This window comes from Nothobranchius furzeri, chromosome 6 (assembly GCF_043380555.1).
Source record: "Nothobranchius furzeri strain GRZ-AD chromosome 6, NfurGRZ-RIMD1, whole genome shotgun sequence".
NCBI classification, from domain to species: Eukaryota; Metazoa; Chordata; class Actinopteri; order Cyprinodontiformes; family Nothobranchiidae; genus Nothobranchius; species Nothobranchius furzeri.
The window spans coordinates 39950349-39973964 of NC_091746.1; the positions used below are offsets into that span (position 1 = coordinate 39950349).

Genomic DNA, 23616 nt, shown 5'->3' on the forward strand with positions numbered 1-23616 from the left:
ATTCAACCTCTGGCTGCTAGGTGGCAGCAGCTTTTACCGCCTTCTTTCTGACGGAACAGCAAAATCTTGCGATAACACTGAAAGTGTCTTGGAAGCATCTGGCCTGAGTTTTCAAATTAATCCAGTCTTAAAATTTCCGAACGTTATCTGGCTTTAGAATTGAAGTTATTTTATCATATCACCAGAATCTTGCCAATACGCATCCTTAGCTAGTAGCTAGTTTATGAGTTTATTACTTGAAGTAGCGTGAGATTTTTCAAATTGGAGCTAATTTAAGAAAACGATAACTGATTTAGGTGTCCTGCTTATTCGCCCCAACTCTTCCAACAATGTGTTTTAGAATAAACAAAAATATTTTCACACACTATTTATCGGTCCAGTGGTTGCCCTGATTAGCCTCATAATGGCACTAGAATAGAAGTCGAACCTCATGAAGAACATCACAAAAACTTAAATGGGTTAATACGGGCTAGCTTACTAACTAGTAACCATGTGAACAACATATTTTACTATTTAACTGATAATTTATGAGACATTATTAACCAATTAAAGTCAATGTTTAAATCTGAACATGTGCTCAGTCTTTCTGTATCTGTAGGAAAAACACTAATAGTGGTGAGGTATTTTGGGTGGACTGACCCTTTAAGGAATGTTTGTGGTAATTTCAAACATCTTCTCGGATTTCCTCACAGAGTCCAACGCCCACACACTCAATTCTTTCACAACAACTTTTTTTTATGAACCTCACTCTTAAAACCCGTCCCTCCAATTTGGCTCTGAGTCGTCTTTCAAGTTTCATAACAGTGTTGCCTCACTTGCTTCCCTCTCACTTCTTTTCTTCATGTGTTGATGAAGGATTCTGATGTTTCCTGCAGAACGCTTCACAGCAGATTGACCTTTGCCACCACCTGCTTGCACCCTGTCCGGGAATATTCGTGCCCCCCAACAGTGGGGTAGTACTCGATCTCCCCTGCCAAGCGTTCAATGTTGATGCGGTCCGGGTAAAAGCCCTCTCGAGTCATTTCATCCAGGAAACACTCCATCACATGACTTTTCTCCAAAAGGCCCAGAGGAAGGATTTCCGCCTCTGACCACAGAGGGTGAATCTTCTCCAGGACATTCTGTAATATGGGACCAAGTTCTTTCATCAGGTTGCTATAGCGACGGGAGGCGGTCATCCCCATAGAAATGCTCGAGGTGTTCTGCAACATGTGTTTGGTGATGTGTGAGTGACCCAGGTTGCTCAGGAACAGGTAGATCGCATTCAGGTACTCATTTGACTGCTTCGAGGCGACGAGTTGCCTTAGCTCGTCCAAGATCTCCACCTGCATATGTTCGGCCTCGTCAAAGATGAAGAGTGGGATTTTCTCTTCTTCTTCAGCTCTCGCCACTATCCCAGAGATAAGAGTTGAGAGGTTGTGAGCGCACTGAATGGCGTTGTCCTCCTGGGGGCAGTGGTGGAGCACGTAGTACTGCAGCACCAGTGTGTCACCCACAACCGAGCGGAAGTGTCCAGCTAGGAGGCGGCCCAGGTGGCTCTTTCCCACACCACTGGGCCCGTGCACGGACACCACCAGGGGCTTGTTGTGAACATAAGTGGACAGGTAGTCCTTCAAGTGGTACAGGAGACTCTCCACTGCCCCCTGCTGCCCAAACATCTCCCTCCTCAGAGTTCTTTCCAGGCCCTCCAGATCATATCGGATGACGTGGTCATCAAGATTCTCTATGGCATTGTACACCTGAGGAGAAACAGTCACATGCTTTAGAAACACAGAGAAATGTTTCTGCAGAAAAGTTCTTCAAAAACGAGGTATTCTCTGTAAATTCTGACATTGTGTTATTAAAAATAATAGAAACATTGTTTTGGTTTGGGCATCTGGTCAGGATGCCTCCTGGACGCCTCCCCGGGGAGGTGTTTCGGGCATGTCCTGCCGGCAGGAGGCCCCCGGGTCGACCCAGGACACGTTGGAGAGGTTACATCTCCAGTCTGGTCTGAGAACGCCTTAGGGTCCTGCCGGAGGAGCTGGTGGAGGTGAGAAGACAGTCTGGAGCTCCCTAGTTTGGATGCTGCCCCCGCGACCCGGACCCGGATAAGCGGTGGAAGACGACGACGACGAGAAACATTGTTTGTATGCTGCAGTATTGTCTCTCAAGGTTTTCCTGAGGTAGTTTCACTAACTTCCAGAATCTGTGCACTGTCAGCCCGAACCCCTACTCAGTCAAAGGTCAAAGGAGCATGCTTCAGTGGTATCTAGTGTTGGTATTTAAGATTGCAACCAAACAAGGCCCAAACAACCATTGTAGTTCCATGTGCTTCAGTCAAGGGGATTTTTTTGTGCTGTTCACTCAGAGAGCAACTGTGATGCTTCACACACCGATTTGGTGACTCAGCTAATTTTGTCTCTCACATACCATCTTCATATACCTTTGGCATTGCTGTCACTTCACTGTGTTTAATTCGAGGTTTTAGAGGTAAACGGTGATAAAACTCTTAAAAACATTAGCATCTTATTTGCAGCTCTATCTTTTAAACAGGATTAGTGCATTCATGAAAAATCAGGGATATCAAAAGAGATGTTTTTTCCCCTCTGATGGTAAGTGATACTTTTATTATACTTCCTATAAAACAATTACACAACAAAATACAGTTATACATAGTTATTATCAAATAAATTGATCAATTAAATAACCCGAGGCTTTAAAGTTAACGTCCCATTAGTCATCATCACACACGCGTAAAATGACATCTCTGCACTTGACCCGTCCCCGTGCAGAGAGGTGAGCTGTAGCCGCGCTCGGGAACTGTTTGGTGGTTTAACCCCCCAATCCAGCCCCTTACAGCTGAGTGTCACACAGGGAGGCACTGGGTCCCATTTTTAAAGTCTTTGGTATGACTGGACTGGATTTGAACCCCAATCTCCCAGTTCCAGGGTGGACATTCGTTCGTACAGCTAGGCTACTGAAAAGGTTTTAAAGAGTTAATCTTTTAATGCCCATACATACAACATGACCTACCAATTCAGTCTTCTGTTTAAATGCTCAGCTGTTTTCACTGATGGATACAAACCTTTTGCTGTGATGGTTTTCCAAGTTGCATCTGATCATTTACCCAGATATCCTACATTTACATAAATTCCACCAGTTTCCATACAGCTACCTCATAGTTCCCCTTCATGACAAGAAAACTCTGCTCTTCTCAAGCTAATAGCAGCAGCTGCATACAATTACTATTCATCATGACATTGACTATGACTGCTCCCTGCTGACCTGTGACTCGTAAATAATCAGGTGAAGAAGAACATTTTTCATGTGGATGACACAATGGTTGAATAACAGCATGCAGTCAAACTGTTGCTGTATTTTAACCCTGGATGAAACAAACATAACCACTATTTACAGCACAGCTGGAGATGAACGACCATGTTAGCGAATGGGTCTTCCTGTAATAAAACACTAAATGAGCCACACCAGTGGAAATGGCCAAGATGGCACCATGTAATATCGTCTTGCTGCCTATGAATAGTATCCTAGAAATCTAGACAGACAGTAGCCGAAGAATAATTAGTTTGTTCTGCATGTCGGTTTAGCCACTCTTCATAGGAGATTCAGGAGGTCTACCATTGGCCCAATGAGTGTTGTGTTATGCCAATCACAGCTCTCACTTGGGATGGTGGGCGGGATGATGCAACGGAGCAGAACAACTAAGATGGGGACGGCTCATATGAGATGGGATGGGCATCAACTTTGGACTATTTAGACTTGGACTTTGCTTTGAGTCAAGAGCAGATAGAGGTACTTGAGTCCTTTATTACTAAATGGATGTACCTGTGTCTTCTTCAACAGTGTATGGTGGACTGCCCCATTGACTGACATCTGTAGCAGTGAGTACATGACATTGTTCATTGTCCATTAGCACGTGGAGACATTTTGAAATACAATCATAGATCCCCATGATTGAGATCTGTCTATGGGTCCTATACCCTTGCTATATGAATAATTCTCATGGGGAACATCCTTTCTTCATAAATCTTTTCAACCTAATTACATTTACCACACAACACATAAGCAGTGCATTCCACCACTTGAAACAGAGGAGCTGTGACTGGTTTACCTGGACGAAGACGATAACAAAGAGCAGGTAGAGGCCATATTTAGCTCGACTGTGCTCCTGTTTGGGAACAGTCTTGCGCCCCACATCATTGGGATACAGCACCCGCTTCCTCTTCCTCAGCTTTTTCTTCCTCTGAACATCCTGAGAGAAAGCAGGGAAGGCACTGGGGGTCTCTTTGTCAAAAGTGAAAATTTTGGGACTAGAGCGCACCGGAGCGCCGTTGTAGGCCTCGAACGTCCTCTCCTGACGCCTCTTCTTCATGACCTGGTACTTCCTTTTGATGCGTATGACTGCACATAGAGAGGCCAAACTGGACAGACTGGGAGTTGAACTTCCACTTCCTTTTTTGCTCTTCCCCTCTTCGTTCTCCAACTCTTCATCCAGCTCTCCCTCAACATCTCCTGTTTGGGAGGAAGAGGAGGTGCTGGTGTCTTGGTCACTCATCTGCAGAAAGAGAGAAGAGGGTTCAGATCCTACAAAATGAACTCTAAGATAATTAAATCATCTACTGAAGAAGCATCTCCCAGAATAAAGCTTTTGCTTGAAAGCTTCCAGATGTTTCCCCAGAAGGAACTGGTCTACCTGGCTCATACTTTCTGATGTTGGGGACTTTCAGGATTCAGTTTAAACATGTCTATTTTCCTCTTTTATATGGTATTTTTATTTCTAGTTCGTGTGAAGCACCTTGTAATTTTTATCTTGAGATGAGCTTTATAAAAACATTGTTTCTTCTTTTCTTTGGTATGTTCTTGCTGTGTTTAGTGCATTTTTGGTTCTTTTTTAAGTGTCAGCTCTGAGGAAGTTTACAGCCGGTAAATGAAACTGTCAGCAAGGTAAAAGGAAACCTTTTCTGTGTTTTAAAAAATAACCAAAAATGCAATTGTTTCTTCTTCTTCTACATGAGGAAACTTTCACTTCCAGACTAGTGCAGCAGTCTGAGCTGCACAAGTAAGTGTGACACAAATAGTTTAATTTCTTTTTTTATCTAGAAAACTTTGGTGACAGATTTTTTCATTGTGGATTTAATTCTTGTTTTACACATTATTTGTTGTTATTATCAAATATTTAAACTGGAGCAATGAGGGAAAATATTCCTGTGACGTTTAAAGGAAACGAGCACCTGCCCTCCCTTCAAGGAGGACAAAAAGAGCAGAAAGATGTTAATATCTTGTTTTGCTGATTGTTGTGACATGTATATAGGACAATAAACAAGAATGCAAGGCAGCAAAACCAACCAGAGAAGGGTAAGATGAATTTATAATTTTATATTAAAAAAATTATGAAAATAAAATAAGTTTTTATTGTCATAAGCTGCAGGATCAACAGGAAGTCAACTAAAGCACGTTAGATTCTGTTTATTTTGTAAGTTTTACGAAATTGAACATTTTTTTAATCAAGTTAAGATTTTCTTATATATGCAGTGCTGCAAAAAAGTTTCCATTCATAGATGGAACACACACACACACACACACACACACACACACACACACACCTGTATGATGTCAGGATTTTCTGATGGAGAACAGAATTCATGATTGCATTGATCATATCAATTGGTCCAGGTTCTGAAGTAGCAGAACAACCCCAGACCATCACACCACCACCACCATGTCTGACTGTAGATATGAGTTTTCATTCTGAAATCACACTTTCCTGAAACACCTTATGTCTCATCAGCCCACAGAATATTTTACTAGTAGATGTTGTTCTGGATCCTTTAGTTTTTCAACAGAACAGGCCACAGTGTGTTGCTTTTAGAGATTTTTATCCTATTTCATGTCGCCACACATGTTCTATTGAAGTGATTTATTAACTCTACAGCTCTGGGTGTGAATAATGGAACTGATTTCAGCTTTTTAAATAATTGTTCTTCTACACATGGCCAGGCTAGCTGATTCTTTAGTCAATTAAGTCATTGTTTGAAAACTGTCTATTACAGCTCATCAGGTTGTTTTTGTCTGATTTAGAAATGTGTTTGGTGAGTTCCCATCATTAGTTACAATGACACATCTTCTAAACAGCTGGTGAGTCCTTGTTGGTCCTGTTTTTCTGTTCTACTCAGGTTTCTGTAATGATTGAATTGTTAATAGTTTGAAGTGAATTACTGAAGACAATAAATAGTCAACAGGTTTTCCTGTTCTTTAAAGCTATTGATACAGGAGATAAAAATAACACTGAAATATTTGGCTTTCTCAAAAACCTAGTTTTCTTTATTTCAGAAGCAAACCTGGCGAGACAGGACAGAGCGCTTTAGGATTTGTTGTGGATCTTTCAGAGGATTACTGCCCTAAGAAGTTGGCTTTGCTGCAAAAACAGAATTTATTTAACACACTCGTTGTTTGTTTAATTTTCATGCAAAGCTTTTCTGCTGCATCAGGAAGCCCTTTGAAGTCAAATCCTTCTGTTGAGTCATGCTGCCGTCCAGCTGAGAAGCTTCACAGAATATTTGATAGTGTTACCTCAATTGACCCTTTAATGAGATCATACAAATATTTCAAACACTGATATGTCAAATGTTCATTTGTCACATGCATAGTTATACACAACTTGCAACCATTAAAGTCAGTTTAGCTATAACTACATCAACACAGTTTACCTAACTTCATCAGCCGAGAGGAATTTAGGTAAAGAAACTATAACTAGAGCCCAGGGTGAGCTCAATAAAAAATAAAAAATAAAAAAAATTCTGTGTTGTAATGTTGTAACCCCTAACTTCACACTGCTGCTTTTCTCACTTACTTTTAATCAATCAATCAATCAACCTTTAAAGTTCCTTTATAGCCTTTTAAAGACTCACTCTGACCGGATTGTTAGAAATGGTTTCAAAGTAGGCGGCTGTGTGTTCTTCATTTGTGTCTAGGTGTGGAAGTGTGGAAAAGGCAAAGAACCCCAAAGCCTCAGACATTTTAATTTATGCTATCATGGAGCTATTTGGCTTTTCTACTCCTCACCACCATACCATACCATACCATACCATTTCATAACCCCACCCCACCATACCATACCATACCATACCATTTCATAACCCCACCCCACCATACCATACCATACCATACCATACCACACCACACCACACCACACCACACCACACCACACCATACCATACCATACCACACCACACCACACCACACCACACCACACCACACCATACCATACCATACCATACCACACCACACCACACCACACCACACCACACCACACCACACCACACCATACCATACCATACCATACCACACCATACCACACCACACCACACCACACCACACCACACCACACCATACCATACCATACCATACCACACCACACCACACCACACCACACCATACCATACCATACCATACCATACCATACCATACCACACCACACCACACCACACCACACCACACCACACCACACCATACCATACCATACCACACCATACCATACCATACCATACCATTTCATAACCCCACCCCACCATACCATACCATACCATACCATACCACACCACACCATACCATACCACACCATACCATACCATACCATACCATACCACACCACACCACACCACACCATACCATACCATACCATACCATACCACACCACACCACACCACACCACACCACACCACACCACACCACACCACACCATACCATACCATACCACACCATACCATACCATACCATACCATACCATTTCATAACCCCACCCCACCATACCATACCATACCATACCACACCACACCACACCATACCATACCACACCATACCATACCATACCACACCACACCACACCACACCACACCATACCATACCATACCATACCACACCACACCACACCATACCATACCACACCATACCATACCACACCACACCACACCACACCACACCCCACCATACCATACCACACCACACCACACCACTGGCCTGATTTCTGAGAACAACTTCCACAATGCACACTTACTTCGGGATTAGGTTGATCCCAAAGTAGCCATTAGCTTACTAGTCTAGTGGAATGTGAAAGCAGTTTTTTCAGAGGCTGTTTAGGAAGCCATCCACAACAGGTTCTTATTTTCAAAGCACAATTCAAAATAACTGCAAATATTTTCTAATTGTGCTTTTAGTAGACTTAATCTGGTCAAATTTCTGGGAAACCACTGGCTGAGTGTTGTGGTATTTAAAGTATTTCTGATGAAAAGAATGAGTCTGCTGTTTTTTTATTATTCAGAATCCCCACCACATTTTAACACCAGAAACAACTTAACTTATAATACTGGAGCAAGGAAGTTAAAAAAAATGGAAGTGCGATAAGAATTAGAAAATATTTATAATTAGTTTTTACTACTTTTTATGTTTTATAAACGTTTTAGTTTAGTAGTTTTTCCCCCGCAATAACGCCCAGTTAATTCTTCCATGAGGTATAGAGTAAAATGTGCTCTGTGGAGTGGTTGAGCAAAAATTGTTGAGCTTTTTCTAACTCATTTTCTTTAAAGGATTAGGATTAGGATTTACAGAAAAGGCAGTTGGTCCTCACAGCTGTTTGCTTTTGTCCTGATATCTAACCATGTGATGCTCAACGTAAATCTTTAATTAATATGAGCAACAGCTCAGGAGGTAGAGCGGCTTGTCCACTAATCAGAAGGTTGCAGGTTTGATCCCAGCTCTGATCAGAAAATTCTGTTGTTGTGTCTTTGGGCAAGACATTTTAAACCGCCTGGCGGTGGTCAGAGAGATCGGTGGCACCAGTGTTTGGCAGGCCTTGCCTCTGTCAGTGCGCCGCAGGGCAGCTGTGGCTACATCATAGCTCATCATCACCAGTGTATGAATGGGTGAATGAGTGTGTTGTGAAGCGCCGTGGGGGGTTGTAGAACCCTAAAAAGGGCAGTATACAAGTACAGGCCGTTTACCATAATGCCTTTCAGGTCAGGCTTATTCCGAGAAACATCACAAATGTCAGATTGATCAATCAAATTAATTTATAACGCTGGTAAATAATATTAAGTAGCTAAGATAAGTTAATAACTCTGGAAACATTGAAAAGGTATGGACATTCACAGTGTGTGTGTGTGTGTGTGTGTGTGTGTGTGTGTGTGTGTGTGTGTGCGTGCGTGCATGCGTGCGTGCGAGCGAGAGAGAGAGAGCTGCAGGATTAAATTCTCACATGGCTCTGACTTGTGAAAATAAAGTGGTGAAAGTGAAGAGTGTTGAAGCCATATTTGAGTCAGTTTATTACAACAGTTTAGAAAAATGCAGTGAAGCAATAAGTTTGGCTTGTGGAAGAGATAATGATCTCAGTTATTTCAGAACATCTCTCTCTCTCTCTCTCTTACCATAATATTCAAAACATCATGAAGGAGCGTTACTGGAGAGAGGAAAGTGTGAAAGATTCAGGAACGTTCTCTGGCCAGCAGAAAAATACCACCCACAGCACCGCTCAGTGACATATTTGCATGCATTCTGCACTTAATTTTAAGTTGCATGATGGGCAACATCCTGTTTTGCAAAACTTCTCATACTAAATTTGAGGGAACTGAATTTTCCACATGTTCCAGTTTTGTTTCCTACAGATAAAACAGGTGTGTTAGAAACAAAATTCTGGAGTCTGATGTGCAGAAACACAAGTGCTATCACACTGTAAAGAAAACCCCTGGCCTGCCTTGTTAACACTTTTGTAGCCCTACAGTAGAGGAACTATCAGTTACACCCAGGGGAGGTTGAATCAACAGCAACAAAATCAGAGGACAGTGGAGGCATTGTGTGACTGACCAGAACCAAATATTATTACTGGCCCAGAGACAAAGTGTTTTCTGGAAACCTATAGAGATAGTTCTAAGCTGTTTTCCTTTCCTCTCTTTTTTTAAAACTTCAGTGCTAAAGAATTCAGAAGAGCATGCTGGGAACAACTCACGGGGATATCAGGGCTTCAACTCCTGTTTTTCTTCTGGCTTCACAGACTCACAGAAGGACCTTCTGCATACCGGGCATTTGAAAAGCCAGTAAAAGCAATAATGTGATTTAATCTGTATAATTACTTCTTTTCACAAATTCATGTCTTTCATACAGTTTTACTGCAGCAGAATGCACATTTGCAAACAAAATGAGATTATTCTTGCAGGTACTGGCTTTCTAATAACAGCTTTATAAACCTGAAGCTGTCATTTATACAGTTTTATCAGATTTTAAATCTCATATAGAAAAACTGAGAGTAACCCACACAGATTAAGAGTATTCCCAGTCAGAGAGAAGAAATATTGCCACAACAGAAGCAGAAAAAACAAATGTCTTACCTTAAAATGTGGCTCCAAGCATTGAAGAGAGAAGCAGCTGTGGCAGGTCTAGTCCATAGTTTGGTCAAAAGGAGAAAGAGCTTCACTCAGCTCAGCTTCAGGAAGCCTGTCTGTCTGCTCTCACCCACCCCCTGGCTCCTCCTCTTCCTCCTTTATTCTCTCCTTTCCAGTTTCAGCCGATTGTGTTTTCAACAAGTTAGAATAATTGCAACACTCAAAGTTCACCTATCAGCTTTTACTCAAGTTATTAAAATAGCTTTTATCCAAAGTACTTTTCCACTAATGTATCACGTCTTCATAACATTAAAGTCAGGAGGCACAAACAGGGAAGTTCTATAAATATTTGTGCCTTGTATTGGTTAAAATGGTAAAATCACATGTGATTCAGCAGCATTAGTTGTGCTTTCTGCCCGCCTGAGTGAGAGGTTCATCTATGGCGTCGTTAGGGGGAAAATAACCCAGAAAACTTGAGTAATTTCCAGAAATCTGATGTGAGAACTGATACCAGACTAGTCATCCAGATTAAATCTTGGAAAGTGGCTTTCAGTAAAAAGCGTATGAACCACTAACAGCTTTTTTAAAACAATGAGCTTTGGGTAGTGACCAAAAGAATGAGATCACGATAACAAGCAGCTGAAACGAGTTTGAGGAAGTCTAAGCTCTATATGGTGAGAAGCTTGGTCATCCGGGAGGGGCTCAGAGTAAACTTGCTGCTCCTCCACATCAAGAGGAGCCAGTTGAGGAGGCTCAGGCATCTAGTCAGGGTGCCTCTCTAGTGAGGTTTACAGAGCACGTCAGACTGGGAAGAGACCCAAAGGAAGACCCAGGACACATTGGAGGGACTATGTCTCTCACCTGGCCAGGGAATGCCTTAGGAACAGTTTTTCCGTAAGTTTCAATTGATAATTATTTTTGCAAAACTGTTATCAGTTATTTGTCTGTGACAACATGAAAACATTTGTCTCAGAATCTCACTTCAATTTTAGAAATGTGCATTTACATGCTTTAGTTCCACATCTGGAATTAGGCTGAATTATCTCTCTCTCTCACTCGCTCGCACGCACGCACACACACACAATAATCAATATGTATTAATGCTTAGGCTCTGCCCTCAGCAGGGGGGCTTGCTCTCAGGGTGGCTCTAGTCCACCCTAGACCCCCCCTAGAACTACCCCTGGGCCAGCTTTAATTTTTTTAAATTAAAGTCAAACCTGAGGTTCAAAAACTTAAAAAAAAAAAACTCACATAACCTGATTCCATTGTGGCTGCTGAAGCAGCTTAGTGAATTCTGCTCCATCAACATCAGCAAAGGTCAAAGTGCATATTTCTACTGTTTGATCTCATCAATACTGAATTTCCTTTTTTGTGAGAAAGACATTGATGAAAGAGATCATCAGTGGGTGCTTCTCTAATAAACAGAAACATGGATATAAATAGAAGATGTTTTGTATAAAATATTTGTTTATAACAAACATTGATCTTGTTGTGTGCCAAGGTGCAAACACGGCTGAGTTTTTATGGAGACATAAATGAAGCCTGTAGGCGTCAGAGCGGCAGGCTTTCAGATAAAGGTTAATAATTACTGATAAAGTGACTCTACTGAGAAACTCAGAAGGAAGTCTGGTTTCCTCTCGGCAGTGGCTTCAGCTTCTGTACACAGTTTACTTCCAGCAAGCAGCTGTGTGTAAACTGTTAGTGCTGTAGTAAAGCAGAGATCAGTCAGAGGTGACTTCTTCCTCTGAGCAGATGTGAAAGATGGCCGTTTCAAGTCTTCAAACAGTAAAGACACATTTGTGACATCACCGCCGTCCGTGTTAGCAGCCACGTCTCACTTCATAGTCTGCCTCATTCAGAAATGTCATTCCTTCTCCTAAGACGAGAGCAACATTTAATGTGAATGCTAAACCACAACATAAAAGGAAAACGATACTTGCACAGCAGGAGAAATCTACATCAGGTAAGTTTGGTGTAATGTTTAATCTTGGCTTCAACAGCACAACTGCGGTTTTCTGCTCCACGTTCTGAGTGCTCAGGCTCTGGTTCCCGTGAACCGGATATTATGGCTTTACTTCTCAGACAGCAGGAGGTGGAGATGCTTGATCTACTTGTAAACTTGTCTATGATGCCACTGATATAAAAAAAAACACAGCAGATTATAGAAAATGTTGCTTCAGTCCCTCCAACCAGATGCTAAGAACTGAACTATAAAGACAGCTGAAGAGGAGCTGTGAGAGAGTATCTTCGTTTGGACATTTTAATAAAACCTCAAGAAACTTCCGTCCATTTTTACCCACTAATCTGGGATCGGGTCATGGGGGAAGCAGCCTAAGCAGAGAGCAACTCCTCCGGGGAATCCTAAGGCGTTCCCTGGCCAGGTGAGAGACTATAAGGGACAGAACAGACGCTAACGTGTAAACACCAGTAGTCCCTCCAGCGTGTCCCGGGTCTTCTTTTAGGTCTGCTCCTGGTGAATGTGCCCAGATGACCTCGCCATGGAGGCGTCCAGGAGGCATCCTGACCAGATGCCCGAGCCACTTTTTACTTGTAAAAAGAAGAATGATGACTAATCTTTTACTCTTCTAGATCAAAAGCATTCAGCCATTCAAGAGTTTTTGACAAGGAGCAAAAAATAAATAAAAAAAATTACAAAAAGGATTTTAACACTAAACAAAAGAAAAAGCTCATTCCCTCAAAACAAACAAAAAAACAACCGAAACATCATAACATCATTTAGATCATAACTTCTGTTTTGTAAATGATGCCATCAGAAAAATAAAACATGCTTTAGTATTTATAAAAAGGGGAACTGGGGAAAGTTTTAGCTGGAACCTTACCAACTCATTTTTTACACGGGTTGACCAAAACGCTGTAAGAAGACAGAAGCACAGGGAAACGTCTCAGTGGAATATTAGTTTAAAAGGCTCCTATAATCCCTAAATGTAGCAGTCCTCGGGTCAGAAGGAAATCTTCAGAAGTGACGGGAGTTTATAACTGAAGGGTATAAACCATTTTATTTATCAGCTGATTCAAGCTTTCTGTAAACAAACCTACAGGCTGACCTCAGTGCATCACTTGTGAGACACGCCTGCTCTACACCTGGATGGGAGTCACGGATCTAGATGACAGAAATAAAACCTGCTTCCCACTAAAACCCACCCCGACGTCCATCTCCGGCCTTTCCAAGGCAGCCAAACAGAGCAGATGAGTGTTTGTCTCCATCCTGCTGAAGTTTTTACTTTTCATATAAAAACTCTTTAATGTTTTAGGAAACAGCTAAAATAAAAATGGAGCCCAGGAGTATTTAGGACTTTCTGAAACAGTCATTTGTAAAAGAAGATCGCTGCACATTTAGCTGTGGAGGAGTCATTTATATCAAACAGCTTTGATAAGAACTTTTCTTACATAGAACTGGGCACGTGTAAATAATAAATTACCTTCATGACCAAAATAGACCCTGAATGTTTCTTTAGAAGTTCCACATGACGCTAAACTGAGCCTTGATGCTGAGCAGTAAACACTGATGTGTTTTTCTGAATGAAGAAGCTTCCTCTCTGATCGATTCCTGGGAAACCACGACACCGACGCATGTTACTAAACCAGCAGGTAGAGCTGTAAATCATGAGTGGTCGCTGAGAGCAGCAGCAGCAGTTTCTGTTTCTGGCATGGTTCATTAGGTCCAAACTCCAGCCTACTTCCTCTTCCTGCCCCGGCCTCTCCGGCCCCGGCCAGAGGAGGGGCCCGCCCCAGCTGAGTCCAAAGCGCCATCTGACGGGCTGGCAGGGATGTTGATCTGTCCTTCCTGGATTTCGCTGCGAGCCTCCGTGGACAGCTGCTCGATTTTCTGCTGAGTCTCCAGATAAAACATCACATCTCTCAGCTGCTCCTGCAGCTCTGTGATGACCACATCCTTACGCTCTCCTGTGGGAACACACAAGCACACAGATTAAATACACACACGGTGTCATTTACTACAGATGGAGGATGCAACATGGCACACGTCACTAAACACAACACGGCAGCTTGTTTAATGCCAGTCTCACTTCTGGATTGTGTCTTTTAGCTCCGTTTATAACCAACCCTGGTGGTAAAGGTTTGGTCTGAAACCAAACCGGGCAGCAAATAACCTTAACAAGCCAAAACTAGACTTTCAAAAATATAAAAAGTTTAGAGTTTGTAAATCCAGCATTAAACCTCTTGTGGCTCTGCTGCTCACATTTAAAGGTCTTGAACACACGTGTAATCAGTGCATCTGCAGTGGTCTCTAGTAGGAATAAATGCCTTGTAAGTCGAACACGAGTCTTATTTCCTGATATTTAGACATCTCACCTCTGATTGGCCAGCAGCAACGTGACTATCAGGGACTTGCAACATTGATGTTTTACCTCCACAAATACCACAAGCTAGTTTAAACACAATACAGTTTATCAGAACAAGTGAGATGGGAGAAAGTGTGTGATCACTCTTCTTAAGCGAAGTAAGTTGAAGGGAAACTACACAGGTATGTTCACAGACTGGATGGAAATTTTTCCCTTTCCAACGCCCTCAGGGGACACAAATCCCATCAAGCCACAGCGAGGGGGGGGGGGGGTGTCCTGTCTACCAGAAAACTTGGACCACCACACAAAAAAGTAAAGTTACACAGACTGGTCATAAAATTACATAACGATTCTTATTTCTTCCAGTAGAAACCCAAAACATTTAAAATCCACCCTTTGTCTCTAATAAAACTAAAATTTTCCCTTTCCAACACCCTCAGGGAAAACCAATGAACACACTCCTGAGCTGGATGTCTCCATCATTACCATCATTTCACCTCAATGTGGTCAGATCTCGGTTCTAAATCAGGATTATCTACTAACTGAGTTTAGAGAAACTTCATTTGGGAATTTTTTATCCTGCTTCGTCATATCCCCGTCTACCTGCTGAGGTGGGCCAACACCAAGCCTGGTGTGTAACAATAATTTGTTTCTGATTTGCAAACAAAGAGGAAGTACTGTTGCCCCGAACCTCCAGCTTCAGTCTGCAGTGAGCCGTCTCTGGTGAACACGTTTTCATGTCCAACAATAATGCATCATGTCCGTTCCTGTTTCACACCATCTTCCCTGAGTTCCTTCCTCTGTTGAACTGGCTTAGGAGCAACAGATCTGGAGACACATTAAACTAATGAACAGGATATGTGTATTTGCTCACATTAATGTGCTCAAATGTTAAAATGGTGACCAATTCCTTTCTGTTATCTCCCTACTATCATGTAAATCCCATTGCAGTGCTCTCCCCCCCCCCCCCCCCCCCCAACCATCTGCACAAAACAGATGTGTGCCGCTGGCCGAGCTCTGCCTCACCAGACGGTAAAATATGTAAACAATGTGTCTTATCGGTTCTTGACTCTGATGTGAAATACAAATGGTTAGCTGTCAGATGGAGCAGTGGATATGAAGCTACTCAGGCTGAAAGATCATGTGACTTCAGTGATTACAATAACAGATGTACAGAGTAGCGGGTCTCAGAAGACTTGAACGTGTTGTCCATCTGCTCAGGAATGGAGAGAAAATGTGCTCTCTTCACCCAACTAATAATAAGTATTCAGTACGTAGCTCTTAGTATTCTCAGTTGTGTTTCAGGATTTCAGCAGGCCGCTGCACCACTCACCGCTCTCCTTAGCTTTGTGCTCCTCTTCGGCCAGCTGGCCTTGCAGCTGCGTCTGATTGGCTCTCAGACAGAGGTTCATTTCCTGCTCCTCCTTCAGCTCCTGACTCAGCTTCACCACCCGGCTGTTGAGCTGAGTGCATCTAAACACAAACGGAAGCTAGCTTTAAACTATGAACACAAATCCCATCAAACCACAGCGGGATGGGGGGGTGGGGGGGTCCTGTCTATCAGAAAACTTGGACCACCACATAAAAAAGTTAAGTTACACAGACTGGTCATAAAATTACACGACGATTCTTATTTCTTCCAGTAGAAACACAAAACATTTAAAATCCACCTTCTGTCCCACATTAAACTAATTCCCAGAATGTGAAATCCTGATTTTCTCTCAGAAAAAGATCTCAGGAATTCCGGGAAAAGCAGGTGTGTGCTTGTCGTGTCTGCTTGGACAAATCTCTCGCTGTGTTCCTCTGGCACAGAGGTATTTTAGCCATTTGGCCTCTGGGCCTTCTCTATTATTCACAGAAAGAGAGCAGAGCAGCACAGCAACACGACAGAAGAGTCTAGAGTTCTCCAAACATACTTTTTCTCAAAGCTCTGCTTCTCTTTGGTTATTTCTCCTAATCGCTGCTCCAGGTTATCACAGCGCTCCAGAGTCTCCTTAAACTTGGCCTTCATGTTGTTGATCTGGGTGGACAGTAAAGCACAGCGTGAGACAGAAGAGACACACAGTGTGGGTGTTGTTTATGTCCATCAGTACCTCCTCGGCCGTCTCCTTCTCCAGATGAACTATTTTATTCTCCCAGTAAATCCTCTGAGACTCCAGCTGACTGGTCAGCAGGTACGAGTACTGCAGGCAGAGGAACAGCCTGTTTCAGTCGTCTCATGTTGATGTAAGAAACAAATGAATTGTAAAAATTACACATTTACCTCTAGCTGCAGCGCATCTATCTTCTCATCCTGGCAGGTTTCTCCTTCACACTCAAACTGCACCATCTTCCCATCGGTTTTACTGGCCACAAGCCGGTGAACGTAGTTATCTGCAAAACAGGAGTCAGAGAGGATGAAAAATACTGCAAAACAGTGAAAATTCCTCACAACACAGACTTTTCTGATAACTTAAAGGTGTGGTTCACTCTCTAGTAGGCAGGAACGCCTTGTAAAGCTTGGTTTATGCTTGACGCATTTACTTTCCGCTTGGTGATGCGGCTCGCGGATGGAACGCGCTTCACAACTTGCAGCGTTTATGGTTCAAGCGGCTTGTCTCTGCGGTGAGCCAATATTCTCCCAAACTGTAGGGGGCAGCATGGAGCTCTATGGCATGCATCCAACACTACACCATAGTAGAAGTAAAAATTACTGTTGTTTACAACATGGCATTCCAGCATTTTTAACAGCGTCCTCGTCTTTTCCGACAGTGTGAGCTATTTCTCTCCAAGAATTATTAACAACATGTTGATCACGGTGATCTTTGAGAGCTGAATCATACAAATGTCTGTATTCATAAACCTCTGCCATACTAGTTCTTGCCAGTCCGCCATGTTTTTCCATGTTCGACCGTCCGCGTTGTTAGAACATTTCCTAGGTGCGCGGTGCGGAAAGTTTGGGCCGTGCGGACTCGGAGGTGCATGGTTGTTAAAATGACGCAATTTTGCAGCATGGAGCCGTGCAAACCTCACGGACGAGTCAAGCATAAACCAACCTTCAGTCGTACTCAGGGGTGGGGGTGGGGGCCCTGGTGTGCTTGTTTCAGACGGCAGAATTTGTAGTCTTATTTCTTGATATTTTGACATCTCGCCTCTGGTGGTGTTGCTAATGCTAACAGTTAGCTTCTAGTAGTTGAGACGCTCTCAGCTGTCGTGAGCCAAGATGGGTGAGTCCATAAATGTTGAGACAGTATCACGTATATCAGTCAGGCTTTTCAAATCCTAGAGTTTCATCGTCTATTTTCCACCAGCAGCTAATGCAGGAGATAGGTGTAGGAGACTATTATGTTCAGCCTGCATTAAAAACTCAGTGACTGATTTTAAATCAGAAAAAAAAGGTTTTCCAGTGAATGACACCTTTAATCCAAGTTAAATGTCTAATTTGATGCATAAACTGTATGAAAAGTATGAAGAGAACCAAGACTGGCTGAAATGGTAAAGCTGCCGTCTGTGGCTCACCATGGTAACTGCACGTCTAACACACAGGATTGTTTCTAGGACTGGACAATACCTCCAGATTTTTGCCATTGAAATTACGACATTTCATTGGCAACAGCTGTTGCCCTAAACTGCTAAAATACTGATATAATTTTAAAACAAGATGACTCGGTACCGTTTATATTAATATAAATACAAAACCAGAGATTTTCTAGAGTTAGCAGGTATCATCACCGCTATCGCTAGCTTGCTGCTTCTCGGTTTCTAAGCAATCCTCACATTTATTGTCACGCATCCAGTAGATCATGCGCTAACAAAACATACAGAAAAGTTATTTTCGCCCATAACAATCTCTGGGTTAACATTCTCCCTAAACTGCTTTTAGCTTTGTGGTTTTGCATTTTCTTAGGGGAACCTTTGTGCTTCAGTAGCTGACGGGATTTTTATTTTTCTCAAAACAAGAGGAAAAAAACTCCCACCTGACTTGCATCACTAAGCGTCTCTTAGAGCTTTACCATCATGATAAAAAACACAACACTGACTCTGGCCTCATTTGTTTATTGAAAGCTTTTGAGGAAAAAGAAAATGTATTTATCTTATAGAGTAATCAACTCCAGCCGACTGTCGGGAGGCTGGGTAAACGTTAAGAGGAAAACCTTTAAAGTGAGCCAGCAGCGTTCCTATTTAGTTATTCATTTACAGAAACGTGTTCCCTAAGACACCAACTTCCCCTTTCGGCTCACTCACATGCTACAAGAGTTTAGCTTCTGTAACTCTCATTTACTTTATTAAAACCGAGCCGTAAAGGAACAGATGTTACGACTGCTGCTGTTCATAGTCGGGCTTTACTTTGGATATTTCTGACAGTGGAGATGCTGTAGGTTAGAGGATGTTAAAGACGTGTCTCGCTAGATGGGCTGAACCAAACAGCTCTATGAAAAGCTGGAGAAACAGTGGTGGAGTCCAGAGTCGTTTCTGTTAGTCATCAGGTTTGATACGCGCGAGTTCCTGAAAATAAAACACTGATGGAACTCTAAATGACGATGGATCTGCCTCTAAACCAGTTTAAATATTCGTCCCTCTTCCGGACACAAATGAGTACAGCTAATTTGTCAGAACATTTCCTGTTGCAGTCACAGCTAGTCATTTACAGTCACACACAAGTACAGGCTCAGTACCTCCAGCATAGTCCCAGACACGATGATTGGTGAGCTGCATGGCATACGTGTGCTGCGTTTCCTCAAAGTGCTTGTAGGCATGCCGGCTCACGTAGCGGCCGCAACCGATGTGTCCACAGATCAGACAAATCCACAGGTTCTGCAGCAAGCAGCAGCATCCACAGTAAACAAGTTTAATTACAGACAAAAACCGGGAGAATGTTAGAAGCTCCATCCTACTGTCATGAATTACCTCCTGCACCCCACACTCAAAGCACTTGTTCTCTTCCACTGGCTCTGGGGTCTGACAGTACCTGCACACAGGACACCTGGAAAAAGAAAACCACAACGTGTGAGTGGTGTCCTCTTGTTGAATGGATGAATGCATGTGGAGAGCAGAACAAAAAGAAAAGCTAACGGTGTGTAACGGGAAGCCCGGAGAAACTTCCAGAACACTGAATCAGGCGAAACCACAGAGAAAGTTCTGTTATTTAAACTAGATCTCAGAAGCTGCAACAGACTCTCAACAACAAACTGCAGCAGCAGAAAAGGGATCACCTTCTACCAGGAGGAGATAGTTCATATGGTTAAAGTTCTGCCCACACGCTTAGTCCCACATGCAGGGAGCCGAACCAAACTCACGATGCGTCTTCCCACCGCTGGAGACATTGGCTGTGAAAGCTGTGGTTACACAGCGTGGTGAGGATGCCGTTTACAGACTCGTCCATCCTCTCCAGACACACGGTGCACTTGGGCAGCTCCGTCAGCTCCATCACCGGCAGGCTGGCTCCCTGATATGAGGAGGAAGGAGAAGGCAGAAAAATAGGAGGAAATCAAAGTTAGAGAGAAAAAGGAAGAAGTGAGCCACATAGGGTCACATTTTCAATGCTGAGCAAATAAATCCTCTGATGTGGCTCAGCTGTTACAAGTCATGTCATGACGGAAATGTGTCACTGTTTGGTTAGAAGGAACACACAGAGCACCTTCACCTAGAGCTCAGGGTGTGTGTGTTTTAATTAGGTTTAATATGAATAATAGAGGTTTTGTCCTAAATCAGCCTGTGATGTGGTTTTTACAACTCTAGCAGCAACTAAGGAACTCTAACTTCCTTTAAACCTTCAAAATAAGAGTCCCAGACACCTTAAAAAAACTTTCAAAACAGTTGAAGCTTAGAAAAAGTTATGTACATAATCAAACTGACAGTGCAGTGTAAGTTATTATTATGACTTTTTAGAAATGATCATTAAACCTGTTCTGAGGTCTGAAGTCACCAAAATTCATTTACACAAGGCGTGGCAGGTTTTGTGGGTTTTGGTTCCCTTTCGAAACTCAAAATAAAAACATTCTTATTTCTCATCGGTCCTACTCTATTCTGGAAACAATATTCAGACTGGTTTTTTTCCTTACATTGTTAAAAAAATAAAACTTTGACTTTAATCTGAACATATAAAGAAACAGATTCTCTTTTTTTCTTGTGAAAAGTCAAACTATGTACTGGTAAAGAACCAATGTAACCGTTTATGTTAACGTTTTCCCTTTCTTTTTCTTCCACGAGAAACTCCTAACATTCCTGTGCTTTAACCTCTCACGTAGCTGCAGTAACCACCTAGTGGTCTTACCCCAGGGCATGTTTAACCCTCTGGGGTCCAGAGTGCAATTTGCTGTTTTTGACTAATTTAGAGTTTTCCTTTGTATTTACAAAATAAAAACCATAACCACTGCCTTATGTGGCATCAGTCTTTTCAGCACAATCTGGACTTTATGAATTTATACTTGTTTTTTTTAATATTTGGACATAAAGGGGTTGCATATTAGACCTTAAATCACTCAAAAACAAAAATCTGAATTGGAAAAAAATTGTTTATTTTACTGTGAAACCAACAAACATTTATGACGAATGTTTTTTGTAATTTAGAATGGTGATCTAGAGTGTACATTTATAAAAAATATGACTAAATATAGCAAACAACAAATTTTAAAAAAATTATTAGCCCTCTGGGGTCCTGAGTGTAAATCACTTTTTGACTCATTTAGGTTTTTCTTTTGTATTTTCTAATAAAAACAATAAATATTGCCTTATGGGGTATCATTTTTTTCAGGACAACCTGGACTATCTGAATTTAGACTTATTTTATTTATTTGGCAATAATATACATGCATTTTGGAGTGGGGAGTGGCTCTGTCTCACGCCGAGATCTGACAGCTGCGCAGCGCCGCCCACTCCTCTTGTTGGATCTCCGAGGAGCTGCATCTCTGCCTTCATCCTCTACCTCATCATGACCCAACTCTTCTATGAGGAAGGATGGATCTGCCACATCGTCATCAACATCCTCGCTATTTGCCTCAGACTCCGGCTGTGAGTCTCCGTCCACTTCCTCTGCTTCCAGTTCAAAAAACAGCCGTACTATCTGAACTGCCTGGTGGACATTTATCCTTCTCATCATCCTTTATATAAGCCTAATAAAAGCCTACTAGACTACAGCGACAATATATCTGTCCAGATCGCTCCAAAATATGAAGTTTACGTCAATATCTGTCTAATTGTTTGTTGTTACTCCGTTCGCGCCACTCCTTTCCCCGCGAAGCGGCTCCTTTTTTGCGCACATCTCGTTACTCGTGCAGCCTTCCTCTCTCTCTCAGCTACATAATGATAGTTTTTATCAACTGAATATGTGAGACTTCCACCAACAGCAAAAGGATCTCGTGTTTTTGTGGGTTTTTAATGTTCACAAGCACATTCCCTCTCACGGATTACTAAACAGCTGTTTTGACAAGTTATCAGATTGTCTAAAAATAGGTCGTTTTTTTAGTTTAGTTTAACTCCGCTTTTACGTTGCCTATTAACAAAATTTAAAAACTGGGGTGTAGTTTATAATCTCCTTTTTAAAGCTGAATTGAAACCGAAACTCAGGGAGGCGGAGTCTTGCTGCTACAGCGTCCCAAATCAGACCTGTTCAAAAGACGCGGATACGCGTCCATGGACCCCAGAGGGTTAAAACATCCACGGGTGTTTTAGGAAGAGGTCAAACGGGCTTTTATCTTTGAAACAGAGAAAAGTGATCATCTCTTTGAAGGCGCCACAGAAGAACCTGTTCCTCCCCGACTGATCTTATCACATTTACCTCCTCAGACTTTATAACCTCTGCTCGCTCCACGTAGACCAGCTGACAGACTGCGTCCTCGATGGAGTTGAACTGGCGTCCGTTACAGGCTGTGTAAAAACTGTCTGCATCGGCCTTAAAACACACAAAACCAGGAGATTTAAGATTTTCTGCTGTTTCAGCCTAAAAACACACTGAATAGAACATCTGGAGCCTCAGAGAACAACTGCATCTGTTTTTATTAGTGTTTGACCCACATGAGGAACATCTGTTGTGAATAATTATTCATGTGATGTTAACATTTTAACTTCTTATTTAATTATGCTAAAAGCTGAACTGATAACAGACTGACATGATGTAAGATGATGCAAGATGATGACCTCAGTTTTATTAACATTCAAAAGCAAAACCTTAGACGCCATGCAGGAATGAACGAGAGAGAGAGAAAGAGAGAAAGTTTTCACAACATGAACAGAGATTTCCTGTTGAGAGACATGCACCAAGTTAAAAGTCCAGTTTCATTTTACCAGCAACTGTAGGACCTTTCCAGTTTCCTTTGATTAAGGCCCTGTCCACACGTAGCCGGGGATCTGCCAAAACGTAGATATTTTTCTACGTTTTGGCCTGTCATCCACACGAAAATGGAGTTTTTTCACACTAAAACGGATCTTTTTAAAAACTCCGGCCAAAGTGAAGATCTGCGTTTTCTCCGTTTTGGGTGTCTGCGTGTGGACAGACAAAACCGGAGTTTTAATTTCCGCAACGTCACTTTCCGCGACAACAAATGCTGACATCACGTGTGCGACCTGTGTTTACACTAGCCGACAGCATGGATGCCCTCAGAGCTGCGCTCGCTTTATCAATTGTCCAAGCGCTTTTTGCTTGTTTGTTTTTGCAAGCGGAATTACTGCTCCTTGCGGAAGACCACAGACGGAGGACGAGGTTGAGAACGGGGGAAGTACTGCCGCCTACAGGTCTGGCATGTCCTTAACAACGTATTTATCCGGGTACGTGTGGACAGAGTTTCTTTTTAAAACGAGGTGGTGTGGATGCAAGTTTTTGGAGGGGCGGATATTCCTTTAAAAAAAACCCGGCTACGTGTGAACTAGACCTCAGTGTGTATAGAGCTTACTTGGGAACAGAACTTAATCAGCACCATGTACTGATTGGGGGTGGAGTCTCGTATGAT

General features: G+C 42.3%; 2 protein-coding genes across 4 annotated transcripts in view; both read right to left on the reverse strand.

The window, feature by feature from the left end:
* Positions 1–265: 265 nt before the first annotated feature.
* tor4aa (torsin family 4, member Aa) lies at positions 266–10601 on the reverse strand. Of its 2 annotated transcripts, XM_015975536.3 has the most exons (4): positions 10377–10487; positions 9998–10059; positions 4112–4555; positions 266–1739 (listed from the first exon to the last, which is right to left on the reverse strand). In XM_015975536.3, exons 3-4 carry the CDS (start codon positions 4553–4555, stop codon positions 882–884), a joined length of 1302 nt encoding a protein of 433 aa, XP_015831022.3. In that variant the 5' UTR covers positions 9998–10059; positions 10377–10487; the 3' UTR covers positions 266–881. The 2 variants fall into 2 exon arrangements, with proteins under 2 accessions (XP_015831022.3, XP_015831015.3); XM_015975529.3 differs by lacking the exon at positions 9998–10059 and having other exon boundaries at positions 10377–10601.
* A 3128-nt stretch (positions 10602–13729) lies between these two features.
* brap (BRCA1 associated protein) overlaps positions 13730–23616 on the reverse strand; it is an 11240-nt gene continuing 1353 nt past the window's right edge. For both annotated transcript variants that reach the window (XM_054744113.2, XM_015975568.3), the window contains exons 4-13: positions 23560–23616; positions 22449–22562; positions 19969–20117; positions 19580–19655; positions 19348–19486; positions 16956–17065; positions 16786–16875; positions 16609–16712; positions 16026–16165; positions 13730–14294 (exon numbers count right to left, since the gene is read on the reverse strand). The exon at positions 23560–23616 is cut by the window's right edge and continues 133 nt beyond it. In XM_054744113.2, coding sequence (XP_054600088.1) covers positions 14065–14294; positions 16026–16165; positions 16609–16712; positions 16786–16875; positions 16956–17065; positions 19348–19486; positions 19580–19655; positions 19969–20117; positions 22449–22562; positions 23560–23616 — 1209 coding nt within the window. In that variant the 3' untranslated portion in view covers positions 13730–14064. The remainder of the gene's footprint in view (positions 14295–16025; positions 16166–16608; positions 16713–16785; positions 16876–16955; positions 17066–19347; positions 19487–19579; positions 19656–19968; positions 20118–22448; positions 22563–23559) is intronic.

Excerpts from the sequence above, each read along its gene's own strand:
- tor4aa (XM_015975529.3), bottom strand. The coding sequence starts at position 4,555 with ATGAGTGACCAAGACACCAGCACCTCCTCTTCCTCCCAAACAGGAGAT. Across the intron at positions 1,740-4,111 it reads TTGTTATCGTCTTCGTCCAG|GTGTACAATGCCATAGAGAA; the intron begins GTAAACCAGTCA and ends GTTTCTCCTCAG.